Source organism: Saccostrea cucullata, unplaced genomic scaffold (assembly GCF_032062105.1).
Source record: "Saccostrea cucullata isolate Sc308-1 unplaced genomic scaffold, CSIRO_AGI_Scuc_v1 ctg5595, whole genome shotgun sequence".
NCBI lineage: Eukaryota > Metazoa > Mollusca > Bivalvia > Ostreida > Ostreidae > Saccostrea > Saccostrea cuccullata.
Window position 1 is genome coordinate 4934 of NW_026929673.1, and position 19417 is coordinate 24350.

A 19417-nucleotide genomic window follows, 5' to 3' on the forward strand; every position below is an offset into this window, starting at 1 on the left:
AGACGGACGGACAACGGACAAAATGTGATCAGAAAAGCTCACTTGAGCCTTCGGCTCAGGTGAGCTAAAAATTGTAAAACCAAACATTGATTAATGAAGATTAGGAAGTCTAACATGCATTCGTGTTTTCCGCGACATTTGGCCTTCGCGCAGCTTCCTCCATGGTTAAATTTTCAAATGTGGAGATCTCTAAAATGAATTAAAAATAGTTTTATACTAGCTGTATTATATCATCAAAATGACTCTGTTATAGAGTACTTTGATAAGTTTTAATGGCAACACTAGAAAAATCCAAGGTTTGTGTGTTCGATAAAGCAGCTTTTACAATATTTTTTAATTGTTCTATAAGCGTCTACAGTCAAATGACAGTCTTGAATATTAAACTGTTGTAACAGCCTACAAGATTTTGCCAGGAACTTGACACCATTGTCAGTTATGGCTTCACATGATTTGAGACTGAGCTTCTTTAACTGTGGACAATTCTGGGCCAGAACATTTAGTCCTTCATCTGTGACGTCACACTTTCCAATATCAAGGGATTTTATTTTTGAGCAATTTCTGGCAAGTACATCCAAAGAGTCGTCCGATACAGCCTCACAACCTCTTAAATTCAGGTAGCGAAGTTTTGTACATCGTTTACACAACTGTATAATTCCAACATCAGATATCTTATCACATTTAGCAACACTTAGATATCGTAAATTGGTCCCAATTTTTGCAAGTTCACAGACACCGAAATCAGTCACTTTTTTACAATCACTAATACTCAATTCCTTGAGTTCTGAACAATAGTAAGCAATATATTGGAGACCATTATCACCTATTCTAACACACCTCCTGAGATAGAGGAACTGAAGCTGAATGCAGTGCTTTGCAATCACTCTAAGTCCGTCATCCTCTAGAGCATAACAGTCTGTCATATCCAGTGTCCGAAGATAGATCTGGCGCAGATGGTGGGCAGTAGCTTGTTCCATGATCTGTGGCGTCAGGCTTATACAAGTTATACATGGACATCCTTAAATAAAAATTTTAAAAGTTTGTGATTTACATTGACAGTCTTCTTGTTAAATATATAGATGTTTCATGTTCTTGCAAAATTGTATTTTCATCAAAATTTTCAACTTTGTAAGGCGTAAAATGAGTAACTCAGGTGCCTAAAAAGGAACTTTTTCAAAGCAAATTTTTCGTATTTCATGACTGGTCATCTGCAAAATTACTTGAGTAAAAAATCATTCTGATTATACGCAGAAATCTTCTCAAGATGTTAAAAGATGCTTACATTTCTCATTGACAATACCTACATCGTGTTTGGAGACCAAGTTTTCCAATAAATTGTTAAAATTCCACCTTGGAATTTATTAAGCTCCTATATTATCAGTGCACGTTTTCATGCTCCGATGAAGCAAAATTTACTAGAAGAGGCCAATGGGAACATCGCTTACCTGAGTAACTTTGGCCATTCTGTCATTTAACAGGTTTTCCCCTTTGTAATACCTATCTTGACCTTGACAATCCTAAAGGGTAATGATTCAAACAATTTAGAATCTACACTACCCCAGGATGATTCCACATAAGTTTCAGCTTTTTTGGTCCACTTGTCCTTGAGAAGAAGAATGAAAGACAAAATTCCAATATACTTCAATGTAAAACTTGGATTCCCTATTGTAGCCCTGCCCTACCCTGAGGGTCATGATTTGAACAATTTAGAATCTATAGTACCCAAAGGAGCTTCCACATAAGTTTCAGTTTTTCTGGCCCAGTGGTTCTTAAGAAGAAGATTGTACCCAAGTACCCAAGAAGAAGATTGTTATAAATTTTTCCTATACATTTCTATGTAAAACTTGGATTCCCTATTGTGCCCCCTCCCTACCCCAGGGGTCAGGATTTGAACAATTTAGAATCTACAGTATTCAAGGATGCTTTCACATAACTTTCAGCTTTTCTGGCCCAGTGGTTGGAAATAATTATGCTGCTGTATTAGCAGCGCATGTTTTCATGCTCCAATGAAGCAAGATTTATTACAAGAGGCCAATGGGCCACATCGCTCACCTCAATATTTTTAGCCATTTTTTCATTTAACAGATTTCCTCCTTTGACCTTGACAATCCTAAAAAGTCATGATTCAAACAATTTTAGAATCTACACTACCCCAAGATGCTTCCACATAGGTTTCAGTTTTTTTTTAGTCCACTTGTTCTTGAGAAGAAGATTTTTTAAGTTTCTTCCTCATATACTTCAATGTAAAATTTGGAATCCCTATTGTAGCCCTGCCCTACCCCCAGGGGTAAGTTTCAGCTTTTCTGGCCCAGTGATTCTTGAGAAGATTTTTTAATGACTCCACTCTATTTTGTATTTTCTTGATTATCTCCCCTTGGAAAGGGACTTCACCCTTTATTTTAATAATCTAATTTTTCCTTCACTCAAGAATGCTTTGTGACAAGTTTGGTTAAAATTTGCCCAGTGGTTCTTGAGAAGAAGTCGAAAATGTGAAAAGTTTACAGACGGACTACAGACAAAATGTAATCAGAAAAGCTCACCTACCTTTCAGCTAAGGTGAGCTAAACAAGAGGTCCACAGGCATTATAGGTCACCTGAGTATCATGTAACAACTTTCCAACAATTGAATTTGGTTCATGTTTTAAATCAGAGGCCATGAAATTCACAATTTTGAAGAAGGCACCATAAGGGATTGCTTATCATAATTTTACACTTAGCATCCTTACTAATACTGATCACAATAACAAAGAGAAAATGCATTTCCACTTTATAACCAGTTGTGCAACCCACCCACAGGAACCACCGACCCTGGGGCCACATATTTCAAAATTTTGGAAATTTTATCATAAATTTTATTTCATTATAAATGCTTGATTAATATCAAAGAGCCCATTTCAATGCATTAATTTATTTTCAGACTATGTAACCACCCCCAATACCCCTGACCTAGTGGATATGAAATTCACCATTTTGTTAGACACACCTTTCTTTATCCTAAATATATATACTTAGGCATAGTACCCAGGAGCAAAGGAAAAGACTTTCAAAGAATTCATGCATTATCACTATATAATCATTAGAGCCCCATCCTAACACCAAAACCCCCAACCCAGGGCCATTAAATTCATAATTTTGGAAGAAGCCCTCTTGCTCATCATGACTATATACTTAGTTTCTTTGTTTAATATCCAGGGTCACAGAAGAAGATTTTTAAAGAAGTAATGTATTTTCACTATATAATCAAATGAGCCCCCCCCCCTCCCCCCGTTACACCAAAACCCCTAACTCAGGGGCCATGAAATTCACAAATTTGATTGAGGCACTCTTGCTCATGACACCTATATAATAAGTTAGTTTATTTAATACCTAGGAGCAGAGGAGAAGATTTTTGAAGAATTAATGCATTTTCACTTAATAATCAATAGAGCCCCACCCTAACATCAGAACCCCTGACCCTGGGGCCATAAAATTCACAATATTGGAAGATGCACTCTTGTTCATTATAACTATTTACTTAGTTAGTTTGTTTATTACCCAGGAGCAGAGGAGAAAATTTTCAAAGAATTAATGTATTTTCACTATATAATCAATAGAGCCTCGCCCTAACACCAGAATCCCTGACCCAGGGGGCTTAAAATTCAAAATTTTCGTAGAGGCACTCTTGTTAATCATAACTATGTACTTGGTTCATTTGTTTAATGCCCAAGAACAGAGAAGATTTTCAAAGAAATAATGCACTTTTACTCTATGGTCTATATAGCCCCACCCTAACACCAGGACCCCTGATGCAGGGGCCATGAATTTCACAATTCTGGTAGAGGACTCAATGCTGATTACAATCATGTCAACAGTTTGACTGCTTGATATGCAGGAGTAAAGAAGAAGATTTTTAAAAGATTTCATTGATTTTAATGGTTTTAGCCCCACCAGCAGGCCCGAAGGGGGCAGGGACTACAAAATTCACAATTTTTGTTCCCCTTCACCCATAGATGCTATATGCCAAAATTGTTTGAAATCGGTTCAGCGGTTTCAGAGAAGTAGCTGAAAATGTTTAAAGATTCAATTTATTTTCACTGATATAAACAATAGAACCCCAGTCTAACACCAGAACCCCTGACCCTGGGGCCATAAAATTTAAAACTGTGGAAAAAACACTCTTGCTCATCATAACTATGTACTTACTTTATTTAATAACCAGGAGCAGAGAAGAAGATTTTCAAAGAATTAATGCATTTTCACTATATAATCAATAGAGCCCCGCCCTAACACCAGAACCCCTAACCCTGGGGCCATAAAATTCACAGTTTGAAAGAGGCACTCTTGCTCATTATAACTACGTACGTAGTTAGTTTATTTAATACCCAGGAGCAAAGAAGAAGATTTCCAAAGAAATAGTTCATTTTCACTATATAATCTATATAGCCCCACCCTAGCCCTAGAAACCCTGATCCTGGGGTCATGAATTTCACAATTTTGGTAGAGGACTCAATGCTTATTACATTTATACCAACAATTTGACTGCTTGATATCCAGGAGTAAAGAAGAAGATTTTCAAAGAAATAGTTCATTTTCACTATACAATCTATACAGCCCCACCCTAGCCCTAGAACCCCTGATCCTGGGGCCATGAATTTCACAATTTTGGTAGACTCAATGCTTATTACATTTATACCAACAGTTTGACTGCTTGGTGTCCAGGAGCAAAGAAGAAGATTTTCAAAGAAATAGTTCATTTTCACTATGCAATCTATATAGCCCTACCCTAGCCCTGGAACCCCTGATCCTGGGGCCATGAATTTCACAATTTTGGTAGCTTAGTTGGTAGTTTACTCAGGTGACCTAAAAACTTATCCTTGGCATTAACTTTTGAACAGGTGGTGCTAGCTAAGGCTTTCATTAGATTTCAAAATTGTATTTCTTGTGAGAAGTCCTTACTTTGGGTACCAACATATTTAATTTGCATATAAGAAGTTTAATCTTCGCTATGTCGCTATACAGGGGTATCACTGTTTCACAAACACATCTTATTCAAAACTTGTGCAAGTTTTAGATGAAAAACAAAAATGTAATTGTTGGAACTAGTGTAATTTGGTATTAAAATTAGCCAAACCTTTTCCAAAGTACACATTCTAACCCTTCATGTATTCATTTTATTTTCTATAGATAACTATGCTTTATAAGTAATATCTAAAGCACATTGATTTTATAGTATTTTATTTATATAGAGACAAGAGGCCCAAGGGCCTTGAATCGCTCTTCTGATAAATTGTACAATCTATCACTTCTATTAGAAGCCTCCAACTCTATTAGTATCATAAGACCCAAAATGCATCAACTTACAAAGTTTGATAATATTTAGCTAGTTAAGACTGAAGATATTATAATACAATTATAAAATACCATAAGTAGGTCACAGTGACCTACCTTTTGATTGAAATTTTCTGAGGACTCAAGATACATTAATTGACAAAGACTGATGATTCTAATTAAATAAGTACCCGAGATATTTAAAAGTAGGTCACCATGACCTACTTTTTGGTCAACATTCTCTGAAAACCCAAGATGCCTCAACTGACAAAGTTTGACGATTCTAAGCCAATTAGTACCAGAGATAATTAAATATAGCCATCAAATGTCAAAAGTAGGTCACGGTGACCTACTTTTTGGTCGACGTTCTCCGAAAACCCAAGGTGCCTAAACTGACAAAGTTTGATGATTCTAAGCTACTATATACCTGAGATATTCAAAAGTAGGTCACCGTGACCTACTTTTTATTCGACATTCTCCGAAAACCCAAGATGTCTCAACTGACAAAGTTTGATGATTCTTAGCCGATAAGTGCCTGGGATACTTAAATATAGCCATAAAATGTCAAAAGTAGGTCACTGTGACCTACTTTTTGGTCGACAATCTCCGAAAACCCAAGATACATCAATCAACTGAAAAAAGTTTGATGATATTTGGTCAATAAGTACCAGAGATACTTAATTATAGCCACAAAATGTCAAAAGTAGGTCACCATGATCTACTTTTTGGTCGTCACTCTCCGAAAACCCAAGATGCATCAACTCACAAAGTTTGATGATTCTAAGCCTATAAGTACCGGAGATACTTAAATAAAGCCATAAAATGTCAAAGTAAGATGCATCAACTTACAGGATTTGATGATCCTAGTCCTTATAGTAAGAAAAATATACACGTTTTTATTAATTGTAAATTTAGGTCAACTTTGAAGTGACCTTGAGACCACGCCCTTTGCCCCAGGGTAATTCCCCATGCAAATTTTAATCTTCGACATATCCTGATCATTGTATGTAAGTTTGGTGAAAATCTGCCTAGTGGTTATGGAGAAGAAGATTTTTTAGCATCCAGTACTTTTGGTTTTGTTTTCCTGATTATCTCCCCTTGTTTAAGGGTCCCAACCCTTATTTTAGTATAAATGGTAGCCCTTGGGCCAAGGATACCCTGTGACAATTTTGGTACTGATTGGCCAAGGGGTTCTTGAGTTATGGCCCATATTCTAAAAAGTTTACGCACACTGCACACCGCACAAATGGCCATAGTATTAGCTCTTTGAGCCTTTGGCTCAGAAGAGCTAAAAATGTGTAAAAATCTCTTAAAGTGTTTTACAAGGGTAATAGAATTTTTTATGTCCCCGTACTCGAAAATTTGGAGATTTTGCCCTGTCCGTCAGAGGTACGCTTGTCTGTTTGTCAACAAAAACTTTATTAATTAAATTATGTACATCAATCAATAGTTCTTGATCAAATTTTGCAATGACAATACTCACCACTGTTACAACATGAAATGTAATAACAAGGCAAAGTGTAGAAAACTGGGATTATTACATTTTGCGTCAATGCAAAATGTAACAATCAAAAGCCTGAAAGGCTTCAATGGCCTCGAACAAGAAAAGCAATTTCAAAAGATCTGCAAATAGTTCAAGTGAGTGACTCCAGTAACATAATAATAATAAAATAAAACAAGAGGCCCATGGGCCACATTGCTGAGCACTAAGGGTAGGAAAAAGTAGAAAATGGCTTTTTATTGTAAAGTTTAAATCCAAAAGTAGTCCCATGACCAATCATGGATTTGCTATTTTTTAGAAAATGATTTTAAAAGAATTTTCCTATATATATCTTTAAAAACTTTGGTCGGCCATTTTGGCCCCGCCCTATCCCTGGGGGTCATGATTTGAACAAATTTGAATCTACACTACCTGAGCATGCTTCCATATAAATATGATGAATTATGGCTTTGTCATTCTTGAGAAGAAGATGTTTAAAGAATTTTCCTATATATTTCTATGTAAAACTTTGGTCGGCCATTTTGGCCCCGCCCTACCCCTGGGGGTCATGATTTGAACAAATTTGAATCTACACTACCTGAGCATGCTTCCATATAAATTTGATGAATTATGGCTTTGTCATTCTTGAGAAGAAGATTTTTAAAGAATTTTCCTATGTATTTCTATGTAAAACTTTGGTCGGCCATTTTGGCCCCGCCCTACCCCGGGGGGTCATGATTTGAACAAACTTGAATCTACACTACCTGAGCATGCTCCCATATAAATATGATGAATTATGGCTTTGTCATTCTTGAGAAGAAGATTTTTAAAGAATTTTCCTATATATTTCTATGTAAAACTTTGGTCGGCCATTTTGGCCCCGCCCTACCCCCGGGGGGTCATGATTTGAACAAACTTGAATCTACACTACCTGAGCATGCTTCCATATAAATATGATGAATTATGGCTTTGTCATTCTTGAGAAGAAGATTTTTAAAGAATTTTCCTATATATTTCTATGTAAAACTTTGGTCGGCCATTTTGGCCCGGGGGTCATGATTTGAACAAACTTGAATCTACACTACCTGAGCATGCTTCCATATAAATATGATGAATTATGACTTTGTCATTCTTGAGAAGAAGATTTTTAAAGAATTTTCCTATATACAAACTTGAATCTAAACTACCTGAGCATGCTTCCATATAAATATGATGAATTATGGCTTTGTCATTCTTGAGAAGAAGATTTTTAAAGAATTTTCCTATATATTTCTATGTAAAACTTTGGTCGGCCATTTTGGCCCCGCCCTACCCCTGGGGGTCATGATTTGAACAAACTTGAATCTACACTACCTGAGCATGCTTCCATATAAATATGATGAATTATGGCTTTGTCATTCTTGAGAAGAAGATTTTTAAAGAATTTTCCTATATATTTCTATGTAAAACTTAGATCGGCCATTTTGGCCCCGCCCTACCCCCGGGGGTAATGATTTGAACAAACTTGAATCTACATTACCTGAGGATGTTTCCCCATAAGTTTCATCTTTCCTGGCACAGTGGTTCTTGAGAAGAAGAATTTTAAAATATGCCACCAAATTTTCATTAATTCCCAATTATCTCCCCTTGAATTAAGGCGTGACCCTTCATTTGAACAAACTTGAATCCCCTTCACCCAAGGATACTTTGTGGCAAGTTTGGTTGAAATTGGCCCAGCGGTTCTTGAGAAGAAGTCGAAAATGTGAAAAGTTTACAGACAGACGGACACACAGACGGACAGACAGACGGACGCCGGACAAAATGTGATCAGAAAAGCTCACTTGAGCTTTCAGCTCAGGTAAGCTAACTAGAGGTACTGTGAGCAATGAGCTCACTAAATGATACCCCCGCCTCCCATATGAATAATAATAGGAGTGTCCATCTTTTGTTGTCAGAAACCCAAAATATGCGTCGAATTGAAAAACAAGCGGCCCATGGGCCTTATAGGTCACCTGAGCATTATGCAACAACTTTCCAGTGATTGAATTTGATTCATGTTTTAAGCCAGATGCTATGGCATTCACAATTTTGAAAGAGGCACCATTGATCATCATAACAATACACTTAGCAGTTGCTTAGTTTGTTTACTTAATACCCATATGCAGGGTAAGGGAACAAAAAATGCATTTCAACTAATCAGTAATATTCAGCAATAATCAGTAGTGCCCCTACCACACATGAACCCCTGACCCTTAGGCCTTGATATCTGATTAATACCAAGGAGCAGATTTCAAACCATTCATTTGTTTTCAGTATATAGGTACAGCCCCCCCTTCTATGGTACCCCTGACCCTGGGGCCTTGAAATTCACAATTCTGGAAGATATGGGCCCTTGTCCAGCATAAATCTATAGGTAGTTCATCTGCTTAATACCCTCAAAGATTTAATGTATTTTCACTATATAATCAATAGAGCCCTGCCCTAACACTAGAACCCCTGACCCTGGGGCTATAAAATTCACAATTTTGGAAGAGGCATTCTTGCTCATTATAACTATGTACTTAGTTAGTTTATTTAATTCCTAGGAACAGGGAAGAAGATTTTCAAAGAATTCATGTATTTTCACTATATAATCAATACGTCCCACCCTAACACCAGAACCCCTGACCCTGGGGCCATAAAATTCACAATTTTGGTAGAGGCACTCTTGCTCATCATAACTATGCACTTAGTTAGTTTATTTAATACCCAGGAGCAGAGAAGAAGATTTTCAAAGAATTCATGTATTTTCACTATATAATCAATAGAGCCCCGCCCTAACACCAGAACCCCTGACCCTGGGGCCAAACAAATTCACAATTTTGGTAGAGGCATTCTTGCTCATTATAACTATGCACTTAGTTAGTTTATTTAATACCCTGGAGCAGAGAAGAAGATTTTCAGAGAATTCATGTATTTTCACTATATAATCTATAGAGCCCCGCCCTAACACTAGAACCCCTGACCCTGGGGCCATAAAATTCACAATTTTGGTAGGGGCACTATTGCTCATCATAACTATGTACTTAGTTGGTTTATTTAATACCCAGGAGCGGAGAAGAAGATTTTCAAAGAATTCATGTATTTTCACTATATAATCAATAGAGCCCCGCCCTAACACTAGAACCCCTGACCCTGGGGCCATAAAATTCACAATTTTGGTAGAGGCACTCTTGCTCATCATAACTATGCACTTAGTTAGTTTATTTAATACCCAGGAGCAGAGAAGAAGATTTTCAGAGAATTCATGTATTTTCACTATATAATCAATAGAGCCCTGCCCTAACACCAGAACCCCTGACCCTGGGGCCATAAAATTCACAATTTTGGTAGTGGCACTCTTGCTCATCATAACCATATGCTTAGTTGGTTTATTTAATACCCAGGAGCAGAGAAGAAGATTTTCAAAGAAATAATGCATTTTCACTACCTACTTATTTAGCCCCACCCTAGCACTAGAACCCCTGACCCCAGGGCCATGAATTTCACAATTTTGGTAGAGGACTCATTGCTGATTACAATCATGCAAACAGTTTGACTGCTTGATGTCCAGGAGTAAAGAAGAAGATTTTTAAAGATTGCATTAAATTTAGTGGTTTTGGCCACACCCCTCAGGCCCCAGGGAGGCAGGGATCATGAAATTCACAATTTTTGTTCCCCTTCACCCATAGATGCTTTAGGCCAAATTTGGTTGAAATTGGTTACGTGGTTGCAGAGAAGAAGCTGAAAATGTTCAAATGTTAACTCACGACACACAACGCACGACGAAGGACGAAAACAGATAGCAATAGGTCACCTGAGTTTACTCAGGTGACCTAATAAAATAGGAGGTGCACAATGGCAATATGTAATAAAGATTCTGTGAAAGTTTCATCAAATTTTATTCAGTGGTATAGGAGGAGTTGCGGATAAGAGATGGTTACCCCAAAGCGTAACAGACGGACGGACGGACAGATGTACAGACAGACGGACGTACAGATTACTATATACCCTCCCACTTTTCAAGCGGGGGGTATAAAAAAATAGTCTTATATAAACATTTTCTTTCAACTGCATGTTTCAATTTGAATATTCACTAATGTTTTATAAACACTAACCTGTTACATCAAGATATTCGAGATTTACACAGTATGATACGACTTCAAACAGAGAGTGATTAGTCACATTTGAGCATCCTTGCATCTTTAGTTGCCGAAGCTCAGGACATCGTTTCGCAATGGTATGTAGCCCTTTGTCTGTGAGTTTTTCACATTTGTTAAGGTTGATTTTCTCAACAATGACACACACAGTCGGAGTATTGTAACTTAGTCTTTTTGTTAAATACTTAATGGCTTTGTCTACATTGATAAGTTCACTATTTAGGACAATCTGTTTCCATAATAACGGATCCCAACCTACTCTGTACCATCGTTGACAAACACGTGATGCTCTGCATAGTTGATCTGAGGATAGGTAAGAAAAAATTTGAACAATGATGTCATCAGTGATCAAATCAAACAATGACGGTGTGTGGTGTTGATATTTGCTACCTTTGGTAATGTAACCTTCTTCTTGAAGCTCTATACGCTTAATGTTATATTGTATTTGTTCCATGTGTTTGTCTAATTGATATTCGTATGCAGGGTTTTTGTAGCCGACAACCGGGGTTTGTGGGTGTGATGGCATTTGAAAATAATGTAAAGATTTTTCGGTTGTATTTGAACTCGAGGAACGAGATTTGTGGACTTTTTGTGGAAATGAAGGGGGGGTTCCAAAAGATCCCGATGACTGGTAGGAGAGAGGAGATGGAGTGGACATCCGATAGTGCATTTTCAAGTCATGGGCATTGTAGTGATTTGGCTGTTTTGGAGAAATTGGACATTTCCGGTTGGATTTCTGGGCTTTTGTCTCACAAGGAGAAATATGTGCATTTAATATTTGTGAATCCATTTCAAAAGGCGAGTCACCGGTATCCGTTCGAATATTTTCTTTGAAATTGGACATATTTATTCCTGAACAAGTATGGCTAGGAACATCTGAGGCAAAGCCTGAAGACGAGTCGTGGGTTGATTCAACTGTCATGGACCGATCTGAAAATGAAATTATAAAGTTAAAAAGTGCAGAGCTAGATTGTGTGCTTATTCATCAGTAAGTAATAATTATATTTTGATCTCCCTTTTGAGCAAGAAGAATCCATACAATAATCTATTGATCAACAAGTAGAACAAAAGTTGTTCAAATGCCGGTAGCACAAAAGCAACAAATATCATGGCTGTTTTCTTTTATATATCAATTAGGAACATGAGAGATGTAGGGTACAGGGACCACAATTAATGCAGTCTCATCCGAAGGACTGGACTTCACATCCCGCAGTGGGATTCGATCCTGCAACGTAAGAATAAACTTTTAACCCGCGGCTCTAGAGTACAGAAGCCCATGCATTTAGCACTTATCAAAAAATATTTTTGAAGTTGATATACTGAATTTTCAAAAAGGTATACATCGAATGAATGAGATTTCCAATGCAATATTTTCTCAGACCGCCACTACAAATATAAATTCAACATATAAGAGAAATACTGAAATCTTACTAATGAACGTAAACAACAAGAGGTCCATGGGCCACATCGTTCACCTGAATAACTTTGGCCATGCAGTTCTTTACCAGATTTCCCCCTTGTAATATTCACTGTGGCCGAATCCTACCCCTTGAGGTCACGATTTGAACAATTTAGAATTTACACCACCCCAGGATGCTTCCATATAAGTTTCAGCTTTTCTGGCCAAGTAGTTCTTGAGAAGGTTTAAAGATTTTCCAATATATCTCTATGTCAAACTTGGATTCCCTATTATAGCCCCACCCTACCCCCCAGGGGCCATGATTTGAATATTTAGAATCTACCCTACCCCAGAATGCTTCCACATGCGTTTCAGCTTTTCTGGCCAAGTGGTTCTTGAGAAGAAGATTTTTAAAGATTTTTCCTGTATATTTCTAAGTAAAACTTGGATTCCCCATTGTGGCCCCGCCCTACCCCAGGGTCATGTTTTGAACAATTTACAATCTACACTACCCCAGAATGCTTCCACCTAATTTTTCAGCTTTTCTGGCTCAGTTGTTTTTGAGAAACTTTTAAAGATTTTTCTTATTTATTTCTATGTAAAACTTGGATTCTCTATTGTGGCTCCGCCCTACCCCCAGGGGTCATGATGTGAACAATTTTAAATCTATACTACCCCAGGATCTTCCACATAAGTTTCATCTTTTCTGGCCCAATGGTTCTAATTGAGAAGAAGATTTTTTTAATGATCCCACCCCATTTTTGTGTTTTCCTGATTATCTCCCCTTGAAAGGAGACTTGGCCCTTCTTTTTCACAATTTAAACTCCCATTTACCAAATGATGCTTTGTATCAAGTTTGGTAAAAATTGGCCCAGTGGTTCTTGAGAAGAAGTTGAAAATGTGAAAATTTTACAGATGGACGGACAACGGACAAAGCTTGATCAGAAAAGCTCACTTAAGCTTTCAGCTCAGGTGAGCTAAAAATGGTTGGTTTAATATAGTTCGTTTGATTTACATTTGCTTTCATGAATTCATCAATTTTATTGAAATTTCAAAAGAGAAAATCCCCACACAGGACATTTTTCAAATAATCACCTTAATTAGCTGCCCATCACATCTTCCCCAATGCCAATTAATCAGTATAATTATAATTTTTCTTATTTTATCTCCATAGAATCATTCATCTAAAAAAGGAGACGGTTTTAACTTACCAAGTTTGATATATACCATGAAAACAGAGTTAGACATTCCTATAATTCTTTCAAAAGGCCATGCTATGGAAACTGCTGAAATTCTTTTTTCTGGCTATTCCACATTATTCAGTCTTACTAGTCATCATGTCTAATCCTATTATACACAATTAACAACTCCAATTAACTTGATACCATTCAATAATGAAGCAAAACATGCTTCCTTTTGAATTCCCTCCATTTTATTTAAAAAGAGGAAGTAAATGACTGAGCATGCTCACAAATGCCTATTGGGTAATCTTAGATCTTCTGGCGACATTCTGGCAATACTGCCAGAAAGTTTTTTTTCTGGCAGTATTGCCAGAATGTCACCAGAAGTTGTTGCCGCTAGCGGTGATATTTCACTAACCCAAAAAGCTTGTTTCTGGTGACAAAAATGTGTTGCTGCAATGTTGCCGCAATATAGCGGCAATATTGCTGCAATAATTTTACTTTGGTAAGGGTTAACATTTTGTATGACCCCTTACCTTTTGGTTAGTGGCTATATTACACAAATATATAAAATTCTATGTGTTTTTAAATGTCATTTTGAAAATATTATGCATGGTTTTAATGCTTAGGTATTTAAGTTCAAATAATGGAATGGCATGCAATAAAGAATATATCAACAATAATATATAAATAAAGGAAAATCCCTATCTCAAATTTTTAATACCAGCTGAATAAGGACATCAAAGGTTAACTAACATATGAATAATCTAAAGTTCTTAGTTAATAAGGACATCAAAGGTTAACTAACATATGAATAATCTAAACTTCTTAGTTAATAAGGACATTGAAGGTTAACTAACATATGAATAATCTAAACTTCTTTAAGTTAATAAGGACATCAAAGATTAACTAACACATGAATAATCTAAACTTCTTGGTTAATAAGGACATGAAAGGTTAACTAACATATGAATAAGCTGATTAAGTTCTTAGTTTAATTATCATTCAGATTTTGTACCGGTAATATCGGATTTGAAAAAAATATGGGTAAAGATTAGAAAGTTGACAGAAGTTCAGGCTGTGATGATTAACAAGTTTTTGGCTCAAACCAGCAAAAATATTTGCTATTTATTAGTTCTTTCCATCTTTCTGTGGAAAGACCTCTTGAAATGCTTATGTTTATTATTATTTTATTTCTGGAGTTTCTGGTGTTTTGAAACCACAAGACTTATAGAAAAACTTACATCATGATACTGGATATTAAAAGTTATTCCGAAAAACGACCCCCCATTTTTTTATCTTTGACCCCCCTATGAAGTTATTGCCCCTGTCGCAAGAAATGCTTACTATCCCTACTCCTCTGAAACCATAAACCTCAGAGGTTTCAATCCTTCACCAATGTCTTTGACTAATTAAGGAGACTCTTCAATCTATTCATTGCAAAAGGATTCGTAAACCCCCTCAATAAGTTATTACTCCTGAAAATTTTTGAATTTTACAAATAATTAAAAATTCTCAAAATGAGAAGTCGTAGAGATATGGGACCAACTCATTAGATTCATTTACCTTCAACCTTCAAATTTTTGCAAAGGCCCTGGTCGAAGTTCAAAGTTATTCCAAAGATGAGAAATTCAGGTCTTTTTTATATCTCTTGTTTTTCAACATATACTATATATCTTTGCATCATTAATAAGTACTCTTAAACTATTTCAAAGATTTCATTATTGTCTGTAAAGATTGACCCTTCTAGAAGTTATTGCCCCTGTGCAAAAAACCTTGTTATCGCTACCATAAACCCCAGAGACATGAAACCTTTGCTAATGTCTTCAGGGTATTTAGATACAACTTCAATTTATTTCGTGCGAAAGGATCTGATGACCCCCTTATATGAGTTTAATCACCCTTTAACGTCTTTGAGCTTACTATTAAACCGTATAATGTTTAAACTATTAGTGGAGGAGGAATGGGGTTAATTGCTATGAGACCCTTGACCTTTGACCTTAAAAATTTGTTCAAGGTCAAAGGTCAAGGTCCTTTCAAAAATGTTAAAATTTCAATTTTTCATCTTTTAAGGCATTTCTGTTTTTTTTTTTCATGAAATTTACTTTTAAAGAGATAAATATCAAATAGAATTGAAATTATAGTCTCCTAGTTTTCCTATTTATCCTTTAGTAAGCCAAAGTTGAATAAACTCAAGGTATAAAATCTGAGCTGAGCTCAAATTATCCTCACCTGTGTCTCACTCTGAAAATAAACCTGGGTTTACTTAAACTGTGAAACGATCATGTTTTGTCAGCATTTTACATAAGAATGACCAAAATAATGATAAAGGTATTGTGAACACTGAGCTGACTTAAAGTGATACGTATACCTTGCCTCCTATAAAATTATAATGGCAATTAAAATTCCATGTTTTGCTCTGGGGAACAAGAAATAATTGTCAAATCAAAATATAAAATACAAAGTCACAATGGCATAATGTAATAAAGAATCATTGAAAATATCATGACTAGATTTTATTCAGTACTTGGTATAGGGGAGGAGACGCAGATAAGAGATGGGGGCCCCTCAATATTATAGAAAGAATGGCAGTGTCCATGTTTTGCTATGCGGAACCCAATATATGTGTTGGATCAAAAAGTAAAATAGGAGGTGCAGAATGACTTTAGGCCTATATGTTACAAAGATTCTGTGTTGTTAAAGTCTCATTAAATTTCATTCAGTGGTATAAGATACAAGATTTTATTAGAACAATTTTTGCCCCTGGAGGAGCAAAAAAAGATTTACAAACATGAAACATAAAAGGAGGATCAAGGATCCAAATGGAAGAATAAACTTGATCTTAAATTTACATAAAATGAGATCATTGCATAAAATTTTATTGTCATTGAAAAAAAATAAGATATACATGTACTGAATATGCAATATTAAGAGGAGTAGCGGATAAGAGATGGGTACCCCAAAGTATAACATATGGACTGAAATACCCATCACTATACCCCCCCCCCCCCCCTTTTCAAGCTGGGAATTAACTACAGTTTTGACACAGGGTAAATGCAAGGAAAATATATCTATGCAGAAATTTTATTTCAGCACAGAAAATTTCTTATTATGTGTACACTCCTCAGCCCTGCCTAAATAGATCTAATTCCAATACAATGTGTTCATCAGGTCCAACCCAATTTAACCTCTTGATTTAGCAAATATAGCTTGAAAGTGGCTACGGGATATACAACTTTATTGAGCTATTCAAAATTCATTCAAAGCATTCTTGGGTTACTGTACTGTGTATAAATTTAATGAAATTGAATGTCCAAATGGGTTCAGAACCACCCACAACCTATGCATTTACCAGTGTTTACATTTAAAACAGTTTTGAATAATGAACTCAGATGGGTTCTTTGTTTATTTATTAAATGAGTGAAACAACCCAAGCAAGGTATCTAAAAATATACCTTGTTTTCAACATGCCCCTGACTGTTTAAAGGTCAAGAAAATTAAAAAACATATTCAATACACAATGTCATTCATATTCAGAAAAGAATTTTAAAACACCGACGCTAAATACCCTGTACTCCACTGGGGGAAAATTAACTACACAATAATATATGTATTCAAATATTATATAAGGAAATTTTTATGAAAAGGTAATAGGAGATAGCATGATTTGGAACTATTATCTGTTTAGGAAAACAAAAGACCTTGGGGCATATCAACGCCTAGTAGCTTTCCATTGTAGCAAGATCGATATTTGTTAGTAGTGAACCTCGAATAAAACTCTAATAAATACAGAATACTGACCCATTCCAAAAAGTTCCGACATAATCCCATGCCAGTTCGTTAACTGAGTCTTCCTGCTTTGAACATCTTCACATAATTCCATCTTTTACCACAATAAAAAGAGAGATTTCTACAACTGTTTTACATTGTTGGTAAAACGTTAAAATCCATGTCAATTTAGAACGAAAGGTGGTGTCAACACTCGCACAGGTAAAATCTATAGAGTAAGACACATCACGTGACTGGAGGTTTGGAAGAAAAATTTACATATTGACACAGCGTAGTAGAATGTTGCACATACAATGCTGCACATTCCAACGGATGCATATTAATTCTGATTACAGGTTTTCATGTCGCATTATCTACAGGACAAAACGGGGATATAAAAATTTACAATCTGATAAAGGCGTGTAACTCCTCAGTTGCACAAGGTGTTGAATTCAAGAAGTCACATTATTTTAAAGCACTGCGACAGCATTTACGGCATTATCCTGTTATTAGCATCGCGATGCGAATAATTTTTGACGTTGTTGACGTTGTTGACGTAAATAAAATTATAATTTTGCGAGCTTAGAATTAAAAATTTAGTCTTTAAACAACAATATTTATGGATTTTATGCTTATTCCGTTAATTCCCACTCTCTGTCATCGGCTTATACATAAGTCATGTCTGACAGAGGAACGAAAGACAATTCTGCATGGGAAATTGGTTACTTCCGTGATATTTTAGAAATAACCTTATTCTCAAGTAGTACGGTATAAAAAATAATGCATTTTTGATAATTCGGAATAAATGTCTTCATAAACAAAACTATAAATTATATAACTAAAAAATTCAATATATATGTACTTTATTTTGTTATAAATGAGTTGAGATAAATATATAACGGAATAAATGTCTTCATAAACAAAACTATCAAAATTTAATATATAATCTTTATTCCGTTATATAAAAAAGTTGAGATAAATGTATTAACGGAATAAATGTCTTCATAAACAAAACTATACTGCAAAATTCAATATATGCACTTTATTCCGTTAAAAATAAGTTGACATAAATATATTACGGAATAAATGTCTTCATAAACAAGCTATCAAATATCAATATATGCACTTTATTCCGTTATAAATAAGTTGAGATAAACATTTAACGGAATAAATGTCTTCATAAACAAAACTATCAAAATTCATTATAAGTACTTTATTCCGTTATGTAGAAATAAGTTGAGATAATTGATAACGGAATAAATTCCAAGGTCTTCAAAAACAAAACTTTCAAAATTCAATATACCCCGGACGGTATGCACTTTATTCCGTTTAATGTCTTCATATACGGAATAAATGCTATCTATTGCGATTACATGTAATGCACAATACATTTTAGTACTCTCATTTATTCTTTTTCTGATCATGCAATTTCATTCATAAAGTAACATATTTAAAATTTCCATATCGAATATTTTATCTGTGCACGGATTTCAAAGTACAATGTATTCCAGAACAGGTTAGGAAGTAAAAGTCCTTTGTTTGTACGTTGCGTGACAGTCTGAGTGTAAAGAAATCCCGCACCGTTCAGTAGAGGTAGAACATTGAAGAATCGCTCATCACGATCGTCTACTACACTTTTAAGAAAACTGAATGCATTGTGAAACCAAAAAAATATGTTGTAAGCGTGACAGTCTGAGTGTAAAAAAATCCCGCACGCTTCAGTAGAGGTAGAACATTGAAGAATCGCTCATCACGATCGTCTACTACACTTTTAAGAACACTGAATGCATTGTGAAACCAAAAAAATATGTTGTAATCTTCTCTCTTTGTGAGGCTTATAATCTTGATATTTGGAAACGCCGTCTCTCTATATATACTCCTGTTATTAGCATCGCGATGCGAATTAGTTTTCGGGTATTAAAATGTTCTTCGTCTCTCTATATATACTCCTGTTATTGGCATCGCGATGCTAATTAGTTTGGAGGTATTTTATCCATTAAAACGAGTCATTTTAAGAATGATCCCCCCAAAAAAGCCAAGCCCCATTTTTTTCTGATAGTATCCTCCAAAGAAACCCTTTTCCCGGGAATACTTCCCTTTGTGGAGCTTATAATCTTGATATTTGGAA

General features: G+C 35.7%; 1 protein-coding gene across 1 annotated transcript; it reads right to left on the minus strand.

Annotated features, from left to right (window-relative positions):
• Nucleotides 1-247: 247 nt before the first annotated feature.
• On the minus strand, nt 248-17526 carry LOC134281732 (F-box/LRR-repeat protein 7-like). Its single transcript, XM_062764163.1, has 3 exons — nt 17323-17526; nt 10900-11871; nt 248-1015 (listed from the first exon to the last, which is right to left on the minus strand). The coding sequence occupies exons 1-3, from the start codon at nt 17402-17404 to the stop codon at nt 282-284; spliced, it is 1788 nt and encodes a 595-aa protein (XP_062620147.1). The 5' UTR covers nt 17405-17526; the 3' UTR covers nt 248-281.
• Nucleotides 17527-19417: the final 1891 nt, after the last annotated feature.

Bases quoted from the DNA above. Each gene is read 5' to 3' on its own strand.
- LOC134281732 (XM_062764163.1), bottom strand. From the start codon at position 17,404: ATGGAATTATGTGAAGATGTTCAAAGCAGGAAGACTCAGTTAACGAAC. The intron at 11,872-17,322 runs GTCAGTATTCTG...TTTCATTTTCAG, and splicing joins GTCGGAACTTTTTGGAATGG to ATCGGTCCATGACAGTTGAA. The intron at 1,016-10,899 runs GTTAGTGTTTAT...TTTTTATTTAAG, and splicing joins CGAATATCTTGATGTAACAG to GATGTCCATGTATAACTTGT.